The sequence below is a fragment of the Haemorhous mexicanus genome, chromosome 6, assembly GCF_027477595.1.
Source record: "Haemorhous mexicanus isolate bHaeMex1 chromosome 6, bHaeMex1.pri, whole genome shotgun sequence".
NCBI classification, from domain to species: Eukaryota; Metazoa; Chordata; class Aves; order Passeriformes; family Fringillidae; genus Haemorhous; species Haemorhous mexicanus.
Genome location: NC_082346.1, coordinates 6,455,142 through 6,476,682, shown reverse-complemented (window position 1 = coordinate 6,476,682; position 21,541 = coordinate 6,455,142). Strand labels below are relative to the sequence as shown.

Genomic DNA, 21,541 nt, shown 5'->3' with positions numbered 1-21,541 from the left:
GAACCACACATAGGTACAACATATATGCTGTAACCATTTATTTCACCTTCAGTCCACCACTGACAACTCTCCCCAAAACTAGCCTAACAGCAAGGCTTAAAGCCCGACAAAAATCTCTAAAGGTGTTTACATTTCAATGGATTTTAAGAAAATTCCCATTCGCTTGTTCAAATATTTGCAGCTTAAACTGTGCAACAGCTAAATACAAGTACATTCAAAACACTATGAAAGGCTCTAATTTGTTTATACACTAAAGGTCTGCCTAGGAGAGAGCATGTAACTAAGACATGTAATTAATTACTTCCCTCTACCACCTGCTCAGGGTTCAGCCAGTGTCAGCTCAGATTTCTATGTATTCAGTAACTTTCTATAACATTGTCCAGCAGCTCTCAAACCCATATAATCTTAAAAAATCCAGAAGACCTCTGATAAGGATGTCCACAGCTCATTTCTGGGAGAACTGCTCGCTATTCCTTGTTCTCAATTCAGGACAAATAGGGTTTTTTGCAAAAATCACAAAAAAATGATGCTTTATACGTTCATATCGTATCTTAGAGCCCAAAAATGCCAGTATGGATTGTCATATATATACACATATATTTATGTGTGTGTGTATATATATATATATATATATATATATATATATATACATATCAAACATACAGATATGTATACATGCATTTGCAATACCACTCTCTACACTCATAAGAAAAATCAGCTAGGAACAGAGTAAGAAGAGCAGAAAGACACTTAAAATGCAAAAAAACACTGGTTGCCAGAGGTGTGTCAAGGAAAACCAGTTTTCTGTACCTCTTCATGCTTTTAAGACAACTTTCAAGAGTTAATAATGGATTAATTCAGGGCTATTAAATCATGATGTAACAAAAGTAGCCATGGAAACAATTTGAAGAACTAGGGCTGGAATTTTGACAGAGGTCAAGTCTGATCTGTTAACTTTTTCAGCATGGCAACTACCTGAAACTGAAAAATCTACATGAACAGCTTTTCTGTTCTGTCTCTGAGAAGAATGGCTCTTTCTAATAAAAGAAAACTTTCTTCCAATATAATTTATTGATGATCTTGATTGATTGATAATCTTCATACGATGCTAATAGGTTGAAAAATTACTGGCTGATTGATGAAAACCACCTCATTTGTTTAGATTACTGATTCTCCCAAACACTGTTACCGTGAACTTGGCATTAACATCTTCAGCAATACTCACACCAAAGGATGCCACCATTTAAGTGGTGAGTGTCCACATCCACAGCTTATGGTTCATCTTACACCTTAAGTATTTCCTGGAAATAAATACATCTCTGATGCTAACTACAGTGGATTTATTCACATGAACAAAAGTAGGACACTTAAATAATGCTTGTTTTGTTTCAGGATGTTTAAATATCAAAGCTGGGACTTCAATAAGTTTATAGACTTCTTAAGTTGCTTGCAATTAGCTGTGAAGTGTTTTTAAATAGTACTAGACCCATTTTTTACATTCTAAAAACATACTCTGATTAAGAATTATCTAAGGTGTGCTTTATATGAAATTTTCAAAACACACGTCTAAGTTAGACTTCATTTTGTGTTTGTAGGAATGGATAAACCATAAACAGATTTACTAGAATCATCATTTCAATTGCTTAATTTCAAAAACAGATTGATGATTTTAAATGTATATTGGCTTAGCATTCTTCTTGTGCAAATAACCTAGGAAAGAAAATTTGGGACATATTTGCATATGCAAAGATATCTCCAAACTACCCTGGGCATCAAAGACAACACGACAGGCTGCCATAATTAACCACACTATCGCACTTCTGAGACACTACACTGCTGGGAAGAACAAAGCTTTTTTCTGTGGAGACAAAGACTTCCAGAAATATCTGACCTTCCTAATTAAACTGCAGTTTAACCTTTTAGGATTTACTAATTTAGCAATTACTTTAGCTTCTTCACAGAGGATTTTTTTTTCCATTTATAGTCTACTCAGACTTCTAGAGTAAGCATGAAAAATGCATTTGTATATATTATGAAAAACATATCTGACTTCAGGAAAGGAGTGGGTTAGGTGATATGCAAAATTTTTAAAGAAAATCTGTTCAATATTACCATATGGGGGAGCAGCAATGGAGGATGTTTAGAGACAGGAGGAGGCTTTTTAATATTTAACCTCTTCTAATTTGCTCTTGAGGTCTAATAGGGATGTCTTAAGAGGCATACTAACACAACCACTGAAAATTTTTCTTTACCTGTTTCTTTTAAAACATTTTCATCTTTAAGTTGAAATTACTTGCTGCTTACCCTGATCTTCCTGAAATATTTTCTAAGCTTTTTTTTGGCTTTTTTTTTTTAAATAAAACCTCGCAGGACATGAGACCAAGCACTAAAAGCACAAGCATGAAATCAACTTTTGTTGCACTTTACCACATCCTTCCATTCTGGGATAATGATTTGATATGTTATCATTGCTTTTAGGCTTTATTCACTTCTGTGTTATTAGACTGCATTTTTGGACTACCAGAAAAAGGCAGTAAATTAGGCGATTGTATAGATAGCATTTCTTCATAGTTCCTGAATCCACAGTGATAATAATGCAAACCTTGTTACAAAAATGATTTCTTTACCTTCCCAGACAGCAAAATGCAATACCTAGATAAAAAATTTACAGGATCAAAGAGAGTAACAGTGATGTAGTGAATGAAAGGAAATGGAAGAGCAATTTCTCAAATATGCCTATCTTGCTACAATGCATGCAATAGCAATAGGTAATGAATTGGCTGCTACTGATTTTGCCACTTCTCTGGGAAAACGGTGCCTTCCACTCAAGATAAAGTCTGCTTAAGCTTGCTTCCTTTTCCTAAGGAAACTAGAGCATTTCAAGTATCAGCCTTCCACTCAGGGACCTTCTCATTTTCTACATTTCCCTTGCAAAGCAGATACTACTCATTTTTGCTCAACAGACACTTGTTGGCCTCATTTTTCCTTGTGAGACCCCTTGGTAGAACGACATACATGAAGTGGTACTTTCTGTGCAATTTCCAGAGCAGCTGATGATGAGAAGCTGGCAGAGATGGATAATGATGACAGCTTTTCCATGGGTCTGAGCGACTCACAATTTTTCAGTATGAAATCTGTGGATTCTGAAATATACCAACCTACACTAGAGGAAACTATCAGTTATAAATCATAATCATGCAAACAAGAACAGTAGATGAATACACTGGCATGTGGTTGCTATAAGAAACTTCTCTGATTTTTCAAAGCTTTAAAATGTAACAAGAAGAATCAGATTTATGGAGGCATCATGCATGTAAGCTGAAAAACTACACAATTTCTGGGCGGGGGGGGAAGCGTATTGGCTTTCATCATGTCAGTAAGACATGTTCACTACTGCTGAAGTATCCAAGCATCTTAAGGCAGAGAAAGATAGTGGCACCAAGAAGTAATTGCAAATACATTTTTTTGCAATTTTCCCCATAATCTCTCAAGAATACAACAACCCTTCCAAAACAAGCAAAATTTAGAAACATCAAAAAGAAGAGAAGAAGAATATGCTTTTATCCTTGTACTCCTGGTCAATGCAATGTTTCTCATTATCTGGTCAGACTGAGGAGACTTTTTATGATGACAGATCAGTTAACACTTACCAGCTGTAAAGCTGCACTGCACTATTCTGTGTTTTCAGCAGTCTCAGAAAGAATTAGCCTTCTTATGCTAGTTTTATATCAATCTAGGGAAGAAATTTCCCTAAGGCTTTTTAAACTAATTGCCACAAAGACTTCTATAATAATCCAAAGGCAAAACCTTTCTAAGACTAAATTACTTTCTAAGACTAATCTAAATTCCCCTTGCATTTTTCCTGTGGAAGCAGGCAAAGATAAAGGGAAGGAGAATCCTGCTTGGTTGCTTCAGGTGCTGGCTTTGGCTGGGATAGAGTTAATTTTCTTCACAATAACTGGTACGGGGCTGTGTTTTGAATTTTGGGTTTAACCCAGCTGGGGTTAAACCAAGACACCTCATTTAAAAAAACAGTCCTCCTAAATGCAGATGGAAGTTTCCAGAGTAGTTGCTGTGATAAAAGGAATTGTCAAAGTTAAAAGCCAGAGGCACCATGAGAAGACTGTTTTTAAACTCTGAACCAATTTGTTCAGTAGGTTGGTACATACAAAGACTGTGACATAAAAAGTATATTTTTGTTTAAACTTAATACAAGTAAAACTCCTTCTTAAACTTTGAAAGAAAGTTAGCTTGCAGGCTGACTAGGAACTTCATAACCATCCCAATGCAGGGCTTGGAAAAAATACAACTAGTGGTTATTTTATATTTCACATGGAAATAAAAATATTTTGCTTTAGTGCAGTCTGTTACTAACAGACAGTACAACATCTGCTACTAGATTGTTTGGGCAGCAGCACTACCTGTTATTAAAACTATTTAGTGCTCAGTAACATGATCTAAATTCTACAGACTCCACATTGCTTTTCTGCCTTTTCAGCCACAATTAACATAAAAGGCTTTGTCTACTTAATCAACAAAATCAAACAAGAACATCCATTATTATTTGTCTTTGTTCAGCTAGTCTTGCAGAAACAGACAAACAAATCTTTGAATACAAGTTCTCACTGCAACAGTTTAGACTAAAATGTAGCCAGTAAAGGTTATATATATATATATATATATATATATATATATATATATATATATATAAAAATATATATATAATCCCTGAAGTTTCATTTTCATGTCACAGATTTCCAGTCTGTAAATACAATTTCCTGCAAGTCTATTTAAAAATTATTACATAGCTACTACTATAAAAGATTTTTCTAAAAGCTTTCTATGAAATGAAGTCTTAGAGGACACATCTACCTGTGCTCCAGCATACTGCAGTAATGAGGATGATTGTGACAAGCATTAGAGCTGTTGCAGGACTCCTGAAGGATGCATTCCATGACAAAATCACAAAGTGCCACAGGTACCATCCCTAAAAACAACTCTGGAATGGTCTCCTGAAGAGAATAGCACATGTGCTGTGAGTGCAGCAGAGAAGCTTACAGTAATTCAAGCATTACTAGAGATTTGTAATACAGGATTATTGATGCCTTCAGTAAAAAAAAAACCCTGTGCTGCAGAATTCACTATTTCCACAGTGTGAAGAAGAAAATTATTCAGAACTTCTTGAGGTTAAGTCACTTGTCATAGGTATGCAAGCAGTGAGGCTTAATGGAAAGGAGAATTATGGGCCTCCTAGTTGAAAGCATGACTAAAAAAAATATACATTTTGTGAACAAAAAAATCCATCATAATTCTTTGACATTATAGTAGATTAACTGCTGGAGAAAATACATGGTATGGTATAATTATGCAATTTCTAAGCAAGATAGCATGCCAGATTTATCTGGTGAAATGAGATGGCTTTTCCAGTGCTTTAGTTGAGGTTCCGGACAATGCTCCTACACTCACCTATACAAAAGTGAGTTTCATCTTTCATTCATTGCGTCTGGGGATCATTTTGTACTGCTCAGAAGAAGGACCTTATACTCTATCTAGATCACTCTTGACTGACCATCTGCTGCATGAACATACTTCTTCTACACTCTGAGAATTTCTGAGGACTCCCAGACATGAATTCCACTCCATGTTCAGAATCCTATATCCTAAATTCTGTGCAATATTAATTTATTGAAAGAAGGCTACTACCGCTTAGATGAGTCAATAAAACACATAAGAATCCTTGATTTTATATAATTTTGCTTGGTTTTAGTACAGAGAATTCCATTCACTGATTCTGTCACTCAAACTGTAATATTGTTACTAACACCCTCCAAAATCATCAGGATGAATAAAATCCTCTAACACTGTCTTCTTAATGTTAGCAAGCAAGGCAAAATTACAGCCTCCAAATAAAAATTTATACACAACTTTTTAACCTATTTATACATTTTTAGCAAACAAATTTGTGTTCATTAGTTCTAAATTACATCATTCTCTTTCATTAACTAATATTCTAGCCTGTATTGCTTATTTAGTTCTCTTAGAACATCCTAATTAGTCAGTATTTTTAACATCTCTTTCCTCCAGCACACATACTTAGTCTCTCCTTTATGTTCTGGTTTCTGCAAAATGACCTTGTGATCCAAAAATCCTGCACTCCTTGTATCCAATTTCAACAATACATCTCTCTTCTCCCAGGCTTTCTTCATTGAAGCATATCAAGTTCAGTTTAACAAAAGTAATTTCAGTTTAACAAAACTAATTTCAGTAATTTTATGCAGTTCTTTTCCCATAATAGCAGCTCATGATAATTTTGCTAAATGCTACCTAAAAGTGATTTAAGACTTAACACACCGCTTATGATTAATTAAAACAATTAATTAAAAATTATTTAAAACTATTAACTAAAATTATTTTAGAAGTTTTATCATTTCCAACAATTTGGGAGCCACCTAAATTTCCTACCATGAGATGCCTGTTTACTTAGGCTGCAACATACCCTGCTTTAAAAATTGCATTTCAAAAATATTTAAGCACATTCTGACAGTTGATACAATTTAATAGAATTTTGTGTCCATTACCTTTAAAGAAGATTTAGTTCGAGGTTCTGTTTTCTGCCTGGTGAGCTTATTTTGAATAAGCAATGACTGATCTGTACGAGCATCATAATTCCCATGTTCTGAATCATCTGTGTATGTATCTTTGTCCTTGCCTACATCTGAAGGAAAACCAGAATACAATGGGCTCATTTTAGATTATAATGGATAGAAACAAACAGCATTATTACAGCACAGTTGAATATTCATTTTATGTATACACTTTTTAATAACGCACTTATTTTCCTGTTAAAGCTTTATATTTGAAATGTTACAATGTTCACCTTAAATTAGAAGTGACTGCTATTCTTAGTAGAAGGTCAAGAGAAATGGTTTTCTTATTAGCCTTCAAATAAACAAGTCCATAGCCTCCTTTACAGTAATTCTAAAAAATAAACAAAGTAATATGAATATTCAACTGCTTGACTCACAGTTGTTGAGGCCCAGGATGTTTCACCAAACAGGCAGCACAGCCTGCAGACCAGAGTAAAATCTCATGTTTTAAATCTAAACAAGGAACTGAAATGCCCAGGTCCCCTACACACATACAGATATACCATTGGAAAATTTGCACAGTAAGATATTGCAGTAAGTGCCTCAGAACACATTTTAAATAGGTGTACCTGATGGTGGTAGGAGGTCTTCATGGAGGAAACATTCACTTTTTCACTGGATTAGGTTTTAATTGCTCAGCTGAAGTTTTAATGAAATCTTAGGTAAGTACCATAAGAGAGCTGCAGGAAACTGAGGACCTCCCTCAGAGATCACCCATACTGTCCATTAAAGAATCATGACAATTCTTGCCCTACACAACCATCAGGAGTAAAATGAAGTGCAATGCATGTGCAGTGCTGGACTGTAAAGTTTTAATCAATATTGGAAAATGACTAGTCTTGAAAAAATATATTAAAGATTAAAAAGATAGAATAATCATTGCCACACAATTTTATCTTGGACAAATCGGAAAAAGAAACATATTCAGACAAAAAATTTACCCACAAATCCTGACTCAAGTTCCCATCTCAGCTTTCACATCAACATGGGAAAAGTCAGGTGGACAAGGAACAGCGTTTAGCTCAGGGTAATCTGAAACCCTAAATAGAAGCCAAGAAAAAAGTTGTGGTTGCTGTGGAAACCACAATCTTGAATTTCATGGATTTTAAATACATAAATGTTCATCTGCAACATTTAAGTATTTTTCATTAAGTTGTTCTGTTAAATTCTCTAAACTAAGTACTACAGAAATTTAAAAAAAAACCAAATAACTACAATTATCTCACGCACCCTAAATATTTTGCATATTAAAATATTAAAAACCAGAACATTTACTGAGCGCTATTTTTTCCTCAATTTAGTACTATGCTAAGGATTATACAAAATGTACCTTTGATAATTTCTAACACTGATATTAACCATGGTAAATCTGTGATGGGACTTCTTAATGTACAAAACAGCTCATTTTAATTGTCAAAGTGCCTAATTCAGGGGTTTTATTTATTTTAAACAATGATGTAACTTGATATACAACTTACTCTCTGCTCAACAAAAATGAATGTAGTTAAAAAAAGGCTTCAGGTAGATATATAAAGTAGGAAATGGTACTTAGCAACTCTACAGATTTGACTTATGCCTAGGTTTGAGCTCTTAGCTTTAGGATCCAGTAGAATGAAGAGACAGGCCTATGAAACCTAAACTAGGTCATTTAAGCTGAAAGAAAGACTATACTTACATTAAGTCTATTTCTATGAGGGAAGTTTTAGAGGATTAGATATTATGAGTACACCTAGCACTAAAAAACAAACTTTTGCAACTTTTTAAATTTAAGTAATTTAAAGTTATGAAAAAGTTTTCCCACTGTGCTCAACACACTTCACCTGCTAAACATTTTTATGCTTTCAGGGACACATAGTTCAAATTGCAGCATCTCCCTTCTGTAAAAAAATCTTTCACCTAGAGACATCTGCTATTTTGCCTGAAATGTAGTCAAAATTTGTTTTAAGCAAAACAAAAACCCAAAACAACCCTTAAGACTAAAGAAATTTATAAAGAACCATTTTCTAAAATTCAAAGATACTTCCTATTCTTTCAGCAGTTGATTTATTTTATACATAAAAGCACTCTCCCACTATGTAATGATAGTAATACAGTAAAAAGGGGAATATTATTTATCACTTGAACAAGCCCCTTGAGGCTGTAATCTGCTGGTCCCTGCTCCACCATGGACCTCCACAGGCTCCAGGGGCACAGCTTGCCTCACCAGGGTCTTCACCACAGGCTGCAAGAGAATCTGTTCCAGCTGAACACTTGTGTATTTTTTTCTCCCTTCTCAAATCTGTTACTCCAGAGGCACTTCCACGGCCACTGATAAGTTCAGCCTTGCCAAGCAGCAGGTTTACCTTGGAGCTGCTGCCATTGGCTCCACCAGACACAGGGGAAACTTCCAGCAGCTTCTCAGAGAAGCCAGCCCTGCAGCTCCACCAGTCACCTAACACTGACCACACAGACCCAACACAGCTGCTCAGGTACAAGAGTCTCACGGACACAAACACAACATGCATGACCTGTTACAAGACCTCTCTGTGCGAGTTTCCAGAGTACCTATTAACAGCAGAAAGATTTAAACATTCATCTTTTTACAAAGACTTACATCTCAAAGATCATGTTCAGGGGCTGCTCTCACAAGCAGAGGCTAACCCCAGGGCAGCAGAAGCAGCTCTGGGCTGGGCTCCAGAGCAGCCAATTCCCTCCCCAGCAGCCACCCCAGCTCCATCCTTTACCTGCCCAACTCCTGCGCTATCTCCCCCTCAGAGAGAAACTCTGGGACAAGACAAATGCAACAAGGTGCCCTCCTCCCCTGAGGCTTGGCCACTTTGGTTTTCCTAAGTACTTAGTTGTTAATGTGTCCTAGCAACTTATGGGAAAAAAATTCTACAAGTAAAAAGAAACAAAAGGAAAGAAACCTAGCCCCCAACAATCACAAAAGCTAATCAACGCTTCCTGATATATAATTTGGCGACACTTAACACATGACAGTAAGATTTGCCCTATAAGGTCACTTACATGATAAAACATTGAAGACAATTTCATTTCTAGAAATCCTTTCCAAAATAATGCAGAAGCATTTAGTTTAGGAATAGATAGCTAAGTCCACATTTTGAATCATTCTTTTTGGGTCTTCTTAACTACTTGGCCATCTTTCTTATCTGCTTGGCTATCTTTCTTATTATCATACTTTTCTGAAGGGCCAAAATTTCAATTTTATGACAGGGGATAAAAAGCACTTGTTCTGATTTCTCTGTATCCTGAAATCCAGCAATATATTTTCTATTTACACAGTAGTGTATGGTAGCAAATGTTTTTCAATTGAAATGTGGCATAGTTATGAAAAGAAAAATTAATATAAAGATTCCTACATAGTTTCTGTTTTACAAACTTTGATATGACAACTCTACTCAATCCTTTGAGCCTTTACACATTTAAGGATAGGCTTTGCAAAGATTTAGTAAGAAAGAGGTTATTGGTCAAGTAAATAATCCCCCTTTGTCCTAATTTAAATCCTTCCTAAGAAAATCATGGAGAAGAACATCATTAGACACATAGATAAATGACACTGTGATGGATTTAGGTCTTATTTTATTTTGCCGTGCACCTGGAACACTGTATTATACATATAACATAGAAAATTTTTAACCTATCTGTGTATGTATATTTAGATATGAACAGCCATCATGACTACCAGAACAATGTTGGAGCCACAACCTACACTAAAGGAAGCCTCAAGCATCTGCTGCATATTTCTCTTCAGCCCAACCTTTTATGCCTTCCTCTTGATGCCCTGCACTTGCGTGCCCTCTTCTCCCTGTGTGATTGCTCCGCACCCTTGAGCACTCTATGGCTCCTTAGCTTCAATAGCATTCACCTGTCCTGCCCAGCTGGAGCCAATTAGGGATGAGGTTCAACCCCACTCCCAATCACCACAAACTCTGCGCCTACACATACCAGACAAAGACTTTTCTCAATGTACAATTTCTTATGAAGTTTCAGACAGTGGTAACTGTTACGCAGAATATTTCTAATTTTTTTAAAAGGGAGCCAGTCATATATTATTGCTCTTTAGAGGAGTTAAAATGGCGTACAAAACTGCTAGAAGCAGATTAAATGCCTATAGCCCATCAATATTTTGAACTGCATATTAAGTACAAAGACTAATCCTTATTATGTTCCCACAAGCACTGAACAGATTACATAACTTCTTCATTCATACTGCCAGCTCTCCAGGTATGAACCAGCTCCAACATGGGAGCTGGACAGCTCTGAGTATAGGACAAATTGTTCTCATGCATCTTTTCAGCCACCTCACCACACAACCAGAACAGATATGACAGCCCTTATTTATGTAGGCACTGACCACAAACTTAGGATAAAATTATTCTAGAAGGCATAATGTTCTGTTGAAGCAGAAACTGAACCTGGTTTCCCTGAATCATATCTTCTGTGATCTTTCAGTCCCTCTTTTTATATAAACATTGTATGTACTGCACAGGTTATACATATATATATATATATATATGCCCATTTCAATTTATCATAACATCACAAAATTGACTTGCAAACACTTCAATAATTTAGCATTGAAAATAACTGCATGATGAAAGCTACTTATGATTCTTTGTTGGATTGTTAGTTTTGGTTCAGCTCTTCATTTGTCGCTTCACTGTATTGCAGCATAGCATATAAACATGTTGGTTTTTATATATAAACTCTATAGTAATAGGATTCAGGATACATTCAAAATACAGGGTATCTGTCCCAGCAAAATTGTTAATTATCTAGGAAGGCTTTCATGTTCTGCTAAAAAAGATGAGTTATTATGCACAAATCCTCATAATTAATCTAAGTTAGGGGAAAAAAAAAACAGAACTAAAAAAGAATAAATTAGTTAGTGATGTTTTACTTGCTACTGAGTGTTACTTTTGTTCTTACTTTAACCCAGTAATCTCCACCTTCTGTGTCTCCCACCAGAGGTGGGAGGGGAGTGAGTGAGTCAAAAAGAGGGGAATTCCATTATGCCTGAAACCTCAAAGTTCACGTTGTATGTTACAGAAGCTCAATATACATCACTTGGATTCAATGTACTACTTCCCAAAACTAAAAACACTACTTACCACCTAAAACTGGCAGAGGAAAAATAACACAAATCCATAATGTCTTGATCCCATTTATCCATGTGTAATTAACAAAGGTGTAATACATTGTCTTTTTACTTCATGAATCCATTGACATCATTAACTAAGCTTGTCTGACAGCCTCAGCTATAGCCAACTGAAATAAAAGAGAAGATTTCCACTGAAGGCCTTTATTTGATGCCTGGTAATCTCCTTTGCTCAAGATCATTTTGTCTACAAACAACTCAGGAAGAGGAGAAAGCCATTTGGCCTACATTTCTACAACATTGCCTAATTAAAAATTCACCACATTCACTTAATTCCGCTTTCTTTCATGTTCTCAGGAGAGCAGTTTGAAAATATTCACTAAGATGATGAAACCCATTAAACAGCCTTCTTTTCAAACTCCATGAAACTGCCAGTGTACCTACAAAAGCATTGTTTTAACCTATCTGGTGATCAAAGCTGAAGCTGCAATATTCCTTTTTCAGGTTTATTTTTTACTTCCCCTCCCCATCTACATCCAGACTCAGGATAAAATTGAAAATTTTAGACTTGGAGACAAATTCTTACGCACATAAACACAATACTTAAAGACCAACAAACTGTATTTTGAAGGTATACAGGCCATTTTGTTACATGCACCTTTTAACTGTCCCTTATTTCTCTTCATGAATCTAACAGATAATGCTGATATAAAAATAAGGCAAATCTTATTACTGACCTCGGGCAGTACTGTTTTAAATACTTTTTTTTTTCTTGCTTGTAACTGACTAACCTAATCAGTTACATTTCTATAATTTCTATAACTGTGAATAACTTCACAGATTTCATTTATCTATTTGGGATTGACTCAACATGGGCAAATTCATTAATCAAGTTAGTAAAGAGCAACTATTTAAATACTTTTTCTTCCATGAGCATAGCTGTAAGCCAGAAGAGAAGAAACACCCACACCAAAATTTAACACAATTTTGAACTGAAAAGAATCAATCTATCTTCTCCTGAGTTGCTGAGCCCTCCATGTATCTTTTCAGGTTAAAACTAAGTAATGGGACTGAAAACCAGCATTATTTATTATGAGAAAGAATTACTGCTGACATATATAAATACATAACAATATTAGCATGAGTATGTGTAAGCAATTCACATACATAATAAAAGAGCAGGATATTAAAAAAAAAAAAAAAAGAAGGAAATTATAACAGTAAAATCTCCTAGTAACCATGCTTGCCAACCAATTACACTAGGAAAGGGCAGCAGCTTTAGCTGGAACCTTACCATGACTTGATTTTCTTATATAATCTTCATGCCAAATTTGTGGTCTGTGCATGATTTTGGAATATCTGGTTTTGAAGAAATATCAATTTCACTATTTCCAGTAGTTACCTACTCAGGAAACCTTGAGAAGCCCTCTTATCTATCATATACTTTAGGCATCAAGAAAAGTCAATGCTAAATTATGTGAGAGGTGAGCAGACCTAGCTTTCTGAAAGCAGGTATCTTTCATTCAGCATGAAGATATCGTTTCTAGTTTGATGTTCATCAAGTGAGCAAAAATAGCTTTCATAGTAGTTGTGCAAGGCGCCGAAATATCTTTGTGTGCGTGTAGGGGTATAATAGATGGCAACTACCTCATCCTGGAACTTGTAAATTACTACTCCTGTGTGTATTTACAGATTCAATTTGCAGTTACAAGGATAAGGTTATTCTGAGGATAACTTTTTTCCTACTTACACTGACTTAATTACAATATCAAAATGGTAGCAAAGCAGTACAAAATGGCTATTTTCTCCATTACTTTTTTTTGCTTCCCAAACTGTAACACTTTTTGTACATAAACGTCTAAAATATCTAAAAAAAACCCCAACAATGGAACTGCAGCCATGATAATAGTGAATGACATGACTATGTAGGAAAAATAAGAGAATAATAACAACTTTAAAGGAATTTCAAGTACATTGTTCAAAATTATTGTTTTATGAAGAATTGTTATGGGAAAAGGATACACTTAATATATGACACTTCTCTGTCTTCAGTCCCTACTTTTAGTCTAAAAGGTGAGACAGTATCAGGAAATTTATGACAGCACACATTTCCTTAGTCACACTTAGTCTCCTCTTTCAAAAAAAAAAGGAAGTTCAGGGCAAGTATGGCCTTTCCACACTTAAATACTGTGAGTGTAATCAAAGAATCAGTAATTTGCCATTATTTCAGTTCAGACAACAACTTACCTAAAAATGGATCACCGTATTCTGTATTAGACAGCTTAAGCAAGTTGCTTTCCAAAGTCTCCATCACTTTAGCTGAAAGAAATGCAATATCTGTATCAGCATTCACAAGTATTTTCTAAGTAAAAAAATCTTTACTAAGTGTAAAATACACTTTTCAGAGCTGTCAGTAACTCAAAAAAACTTTGGACTGAAATTTTGAAGAGCACTTTCTATAAAGAGAAAAAAGAGCAAGATCACTTTAATGAAAACTTTCCGTCTATTCCTAAGAGAAGTTTAAGTCAATAAAATAACTCACTAGAACAATAATTAGTGCCTAGTGTCTATCAACACTAAGGAAAGACTTATCAAAATCTACTACTAGATGAGTTAATTTATTCCACAATGCTTCACACACATCTGGGAACAGAGGATGGCAAGAGCTGGCAACAGGTGACACACAGTGACTGGGATTCCAACTATCTAGTTTCCCTGATAAGGCATGTGTATCTGTTAAATTAGAAATCCTAAAATAAAAGTAGTTCCTTATTCCACACGAGCTAAAATTTGGAGGGATTTTCTCTGCTCCTTTTCATTCTTTCCATACCACTCTTCCCTGATTCTACTGCTCGTGAATGAATGCATCTCCTCCTACAAGTTCATATATAAAGATTTTTTTTGCCTAAAGCCTAATATTTATTCTTTTTCCTCTAGAACAGACTACAGAAATCTTCATACTTTTCACCAGCATAAATGAGCAAGTCTTTCTTGTCTTATTACCAGTGAGAAGGAAATAATGTCATCGAGAAAAATAAAAATTAGTTTAAAACTCTCTTCATTATAAAGATTCACTCAAGAACCTGTTAATATAGTATGTGTAGGTGTTTTCTGCAAAAACATTTCTTCAACAAACCACGGATATCTAAATAAATGAGAGTTTATCAGAGCTGGAGCAAACTCCTGAAAGAGAAAAACCTCCTACCTCGTTCTGACACTACATCCACTGCAGCTGCCGATGTCCCTGCACTCAAAGGCTGGGGCTGGAGCTGCGGCTGCACACGGTTTGGCTGGAGAAATGATGAATGCTTGCTCAGGCTCTGGGGATGAGTTTGGCTCTGGGCAAGGCATGGCATAGATCTTCTAGAAGGTTTTAATGGGTGCTCTTTCACCGTCTCGCTCTTGCTTGTATTCATACCTGAAGTAGCCAAAAGAAAAGTAACATAATAAGCTCTAGCATAGCGGGTCATGACAAAGAAAGATAACTAATTACAAATCCACTTAATAAGCCACTCCTCAACTAAACAAAAATGCTGTGCTAAAAGGTTTGAAGTTATTAAAAAAACAATGTAATGAACTAAAATACAGATGCTAATAGTATTCCATTCTGTAAATTATTTACATTTTCCTTTCAAAGCTACAAAAATTTCCCCTTCACCATAAATTAATGTTCTTAACCCTTTGACCTGTTGGGCAACCTTTGTGAAAAAACACTGTAGAACTGTGGTGGTGTTTGAGGGCCCCCAGGACAAGGGAAGAGATAAGAATCTTGACTCCATGTTTCAGAAGGCTGATTTTTTATTTTATTATATGATATTATATTATATTCAAAGAAAATTATATACTAAAACTATACTAAAGAAAGAGAAAGCATACATCAGAAGCTAGAAAGCAATGAATAATAAAATCTTGTGACTGCTCACAGCCTCGACACAGCTGGCTGTCATTGGTCATCAAGTAAAAACAGTTGACATATTGGGTAAACAATTCTCCAAATCACATTCCAAAGTAGCAAAACACAGAGAAGCTGAAGCTTCCCAGCTTCTCAGGAGAAAAAAGAACCTAGTAAAAGGATTTTTCAGAAAATATATCTGTGACATAGAACAACAAACAAATGCGGCAAAAAAGAACCCAAACATTCCAGGGTCAGTTAGAAGAAAGGAGCTGTGACAATGATTTGTCTTTTAAGAGTTGTTTCTGAGAGACCCAGAAATTAAGTAGTTTTCCTAAGTTTACATGGAAGAAAAACTCATACACCTCCTGATTCAATACAGAGCAATGACACACACAGTCCTTGTAAAAGTTAATTCAACACTGAGCAAAATCAAAGTCCAGTAGTGTAGTTAGTCTCTTTTACTGTACTGTTTCTCTGCTTGACAGAACAATTTACTTTATAGACAGGTAAGCTTCTGTTGCCTCAGAAGATACCAGAGGTCTTTAAGTAAGTATGTGCAGAAAGAACTCTGCTTCTTAATAAAAAGGCTGCTCTGTGCCAGCAGAGAACACAGCAGGCACTAGCCCTTGAAAACGTTTTGTTGAGAGCAGAACAATGCCACACATGTCTGTTGTGCTACCTGGAAGGTTTCTAGGGAGTCTCCTTTACAGTTCCTAAATGGACATTTATTGGAGAAAAATCTGCAGCAGTTAGACACAGCAATGGTTATATAGAATAATATACAAAGACATATACTTTGTAATTGTTCTGGATAGTTTCAGTGATCGATTTCTTAAGCAGGGAAAGGCTGCCAGTAACTATGGACCGCACTGCATAATTATTAGAGTTGCCAAAGAGAATTGTTTCCTTCATCTACACTGGAGTCAGTATGTGTGGTAAGATGAATCACTATTATCAAAGAAATTTATGATAATGCAAATAACACATACTGACACTCAATTTTAACCCAAATTTAAGTGATACATATAAAAAAACAGAATGTAATTATTTTATGACATAATGCCTCAATTCAAAAGAAAATTATTTCCTTTTATTCTCTATTACTATACATTCCCCTGTGTCATTTCAAACAGCTTGCTTAATATCATGCTGCTTCTGCTTGAAGAAAGTGAATCATAGCAAAGTCATCTCATAGCAGATTTGCTCTTATGTTATTGGTATGAACCACCTTAAAATTTGGAAAAGTTAATTCATACTCTGCTACTGTGTCAGAGTCCAGTTCTGTGATATGGTAATTTTGATGGCACTTGCTGCTGCATGCAAATGCTTACCCAGCACAAATAGCATGTGGCTAACATCATCAACTGGATCACTAAATTGATTTACTGAAATTATTTCCATTCCTTCCTCTCTTTTCCATAAAGTAGTTTTCTAGACTATATATTTCCAGCTAGAACTTTGTTACACAGTCCTTGCTTGTTCAGGGATCTTTTCTCATCAGCAATAGTAGACATGTATACACCTAGCATAAAAAGCCCAATACACTTGTTTTTCTATAACAATTTCACTTATTCTTCTTTCCTTACATAATATTCCTCTGGCAGCTAGCATGAGCATGGGAACAATTATAGCATGAGTGTAGAAATTCTTCATGTCAGCAAAAAAGGTAAATAATGTTTATGGTTTAATTAGATGCCGCTTTTTTTATTTTAGCACTTCTGCCTTGGAAAGTCTTCTTTCCAAGGGGATGCTGGGGATTTCCTGTTACAGAGGCAAATCTCTACATGGCTCAAAGCCAGAAAAGAGAGCTGTACTACAGCTGTAGAGCCAGAGAGCTGTACTAGAGCTGTAGAGCCAGAACAGAGAGCTGTACTAGTCACAGCTTTCTGATAGGTCAGGCAGGAAAGACAGAGCTAGAATAGGATAAGCTTTTCTGGGTTTTAAGTTAGTATGCACAATTTAATTGCATGCTTAATATTATGCCAATCTAGAACGACTCTAAATAAAGCAACCTCTCAGAGGCCTTCAGGTTTTGGCCATTAGAAACATAAAAGAAAAATTTTACTATGCCTCATTCCGTGAAATACAAATTCAGATGATCATTTTAGTACTGCTAAGAAAAAAATTTGTCTTTCATTTGCTCCTTATTTTAGATGAGGAAAGTTTGGCAGGAAGTCCCTAATTATTGTTAACTCAATGCTGGAAGCAAGGCTGGATCAGTGCTAATGTCATAAAGAGCAGCCCAGTAACTATTTCCCATTTAATCCAGCATAAGTCTTAGCATCAAAAAGGAGTAGCTTCTATAGAAGCGAAATCATAACATCAGCTTTTGGCCAGTTAACAAGGTACACATCATGGGTGCCATGCTGTTTGAGGTCTTGCCCTGAACAACGCTTAGGCACTGATCTGCTGACAAAAACAGAAGTCACTTGTTTTGGTCACTGCATTTTCAGTCATAACCAATACTGATCTATATATTCCCAGTTAGATCTGAAAAAACACCCCTAACTCTCCTCCCTCCCCTCCAACCCTATCACCAAATTTCATTTACAGAGACAAACCTACTTGGGGTTTAGAACAAATGCCAAGCTCTTGGTCCTATTATTCAATTCCAGTAAGGGTGATTATATTCAGCTGAAAACCTGATGCTAGCAAAACTTCAGTGGAGAATTGCAGGTAGGCAGAAGGTACTCAGGACAATGACCCTGGCTAAGGCTTACAGTATTTCCATGGGAAAAGGGCTGCAGTGAAACAGAATAAAAAACTGAATTTGTGCCAGAAGATATTTTCGGGGGGGGGGGGGGGGGGGGGGGGGAAGGGGGAATACTCTTTTCCCTGTCACAGGGTTATTTGAAATGCTTAAGTTATATTTTTAAGTCTTGAAAAACTTCTGCAGAAAAGGTGCATGCATTTTACTACTACTTGCAAAACACTGCCTTTAGGGTTTCAAGCATCCGAAGCCTGAAAGGGATCATAATCTCTGGCATTACTAATTGCTACACCAATCAAGCACCTCATTAAAATATTTATTTCTCCTAATTATTAATTTCACTAATTTAAAAGTTTCTACTTTTTTCACAGTCATCTCATTACTGAAAAATACAGCACACCAGATGGTTAAAAATGTTTACTGAACAAACAAGCTATCCTAAGGAGCCTCAGTCATATAAGACTTCAGTTTTTCTCAACCAGAGCCTCTATTCAGTATAGGCAAGACTACTTTTGTTGTGTGGGAATGGCTTTGAACAAAACAAGGAACAGCAATTTCTTCAAACACTGCAAAACACACAGTGTTTATGTTCCATCAGATAGATTGTAGCTCCATCCGGACCAAGATAAAAACCTAGACTATTCTAAATCTTCACATGATGAAGCAAGCTCAGAATCCTAAGACCAGTATCTTGAAATTTCCTTATTTAACAGGTCTACTTTTCACTGTGAAACTCCAGTGTAACTCCCAAGCTTTTTAAAATGGAAGCTTTAAAATTGATCCCTTTGTCACATAAAGTCAACTCGTACCAAAATCAAAGTAACACTATCTAGAAGAGGAGCTATTATACATTTCTCTCCTAAACGCCTTTGGGTGAGACACAGATCTTCACACCTGAGGTTACAGACAAGGGTAAGGAAGAGGCACATGGTATGCTGATGTGAGACCCAGAAGAACTGGTGAGTTGGGATATCTAGAGGAACAGAGAATGCTCCTTAACCCCAGCTGCCAGTTTGCCATGGGACAGCCAGGTTTTGTTCTCGCCCATTTGTTTGCTCACACTGAAACAGAGATGTGATTTTGTTGCCCATACCCATGTAGGAGAGTCACATTGATTTTGGCAGTTTGCAGCTGTACAACTATTGCTCACCTGAGAACTCCTCTGCACATACTTAGAGCTCTCAATCCTGAAGAGCTGAGCATTTTTTTCATGTCTGAACTGCAGTGCAGTTTCCTGGTAGCTTTTAGTGACTGCTCAGAATCAGTATGTGACAAAGGCTGCTTGGAGGAAGAAGCAGGATAAAATGAAAAGGCTGTTAAAAAGACAGCTTTTTTTTCACCTCCTTCAGCAACCTTTGTACCAAACTCAAGTCAGCTACTTGAACATTAAGCCCACGTAGGCAGCTCAATGCTGTTGAGGTGTACAGAGCTATTTTAAAAATCTGTGATTTTACAGTTTTCCTAAATTACAGGGGAGAAAGTTGAGATTATTACTAAAGTACTTAAAAACTCTAAAGGTTAAATACCTGAAAAAAAAAGTTACCCATGCTCTTTCAAAGCTTATTATTTAAAGAGAAAATTATATCCTTTCAACAAACACAATTAAGCAAAATGTACAGAACTATGTAACTCTTCTATGTTCATCTTTGCACCTGATTAAGATCTCAATATTACTGGAAGATATTTTTTCTTTGCATGCATAATGCATAATGCATTAATGTTCTATAACTTAATGAAGTTACAAAATTGCTCATACAGAACATAATTCTTATCTCTCTGATTCAAAACTAGATGCAAATGCATTTCAACCATTATCTTGTCAATTTTTAAAATATACACTGCATCTCCTTCCATAAAAACATGAAACATCCTTCCACCCATCCCTGACTTTTGGTGGAAAAAGATTTAATTTGCAAAAGGTTCATCAGAGGCTGCAGAACAATGCATCCTGCAGGATACATATCTTAATACACACATATACACACAAGAAATTAGGAGTGACAAAAGGTCTTTCCTGACAATGCCCTTCGCTGAACACACAACCCCATCATAAATGCATTCAGATTGATCTTCTACAAATGAAGCATCCTACTGAACCTATCAAGCATATTAAAACACTTTAGTAAGAGCTATGAAATACCAAGGTGACCCTGATTAATTAAAATTCAGTTAAATCAATTAGATCATCTGAAAGAAAAGACAGGGAATCATGTTATTAAACTCACACCAACTTATTAATTTGCATTTAAAATTTGCAGCTTTCATTTTAGATTTGCAAATAGGTCTTACAGGCTAAGGAGCTTACCTGACTTTTCTAGTTATGGCAGCAATTAAAAAATACTTTTTCTAGCACTGCAAAACTCTCCTCACTTTTTTTCTTAGAGCACTGTCCAGAAAATTATTAACATTATAATAAATTCTGTGGAATTAAATACAAAGAAAGCATATCCAACACAAAATCAGCGCCTAAGTTAAATCCACAAAAAGTTTTTCTGGAAGTGATTACTGACCTTTTCAAAATTATTTCTTCCATTTCAGGATTTGAAAACCATGTCTATATATGTTAATGCATAAAAGGGGGAAAAGTAAATACTTTCATTTTTTAAGGATGTAAAACAAAAGTGAATATAATATTAAGAATTGCTGGCACTAAAGAGACTGCAAAAATTGCAATTTGCAATTAACTTATTTCATTTAACATGAAGACTCATATACCTATTAATTTTTTTCAAAGTTTCCTGAAGCACAACTTAGAACAGTAAAACCTGACTAAAAAGCCCACTCTAAACACCAAGCAGAGTGTGTGGGCCTAGTGACCAACCTTCGAAAGGTTGCTATAGGAAGGGTAAGGATTTATTCTCTTTGTTTTACTACTAGTAGGACACATGACTTGATTACAGTGCTTTTATTGCTGGCAGCTTTTTAGGCTCAATTAATTCAGTGTGTTGGGTTAAAAATAAATTAAAATAGCACAGCTCATCTACAGCTGGTGATCCACCCTTCTTTGAGTAGTCTACGCCTATAAGATCTTCTAATAACAGCCAGAATTCCAAATTAGCAGACATTCAGTATTTGGAGCCTTGAGACCAACGTTTCATAGATGACCTGTTACCTATTCAGAACTTTACAAGCTTTTGCTTGTCAGGACAAACATAAACTGCTCCAGCATCATTCACACCAACTGACAAAGC

At 35.8% G+C, this 21,541-nt stretch overlaps 1 protein-coding gene across 3 annotated transcripts in view; it reads right to left on the bottom strand.

Moving 5' to 3' along the window:
- ANO3 (anoctamin 3) overlaps positions 1–21,541 on the bottom strand; it is a 120,858-nt gene that overhangs the window by 67,781 nt on the left and 31,536 nt on the right. For all 3 annotated transcript variants that reach the window (XM_059848391.1, XM_059848389.1, XM_059848390.1), the window contains exons 2-4: positions 14,951–15,163; positions 13,993–14,064; positions 6,579–6,715 (exon numbers count right to left, since the gene is read on the bottom strand). In XM_059848391.1, the coding sequence (XP_059704374.1) occupies positions 6,579–6,715; positions 13,993–14,064; positions 14,951–15,163 (422 nt within the window). The remainder of the gene's footprint in view (positions 1–6,578; positions 6,716–13,992; positions 14,065–14,950; positions 15,164–21,541) is intronic.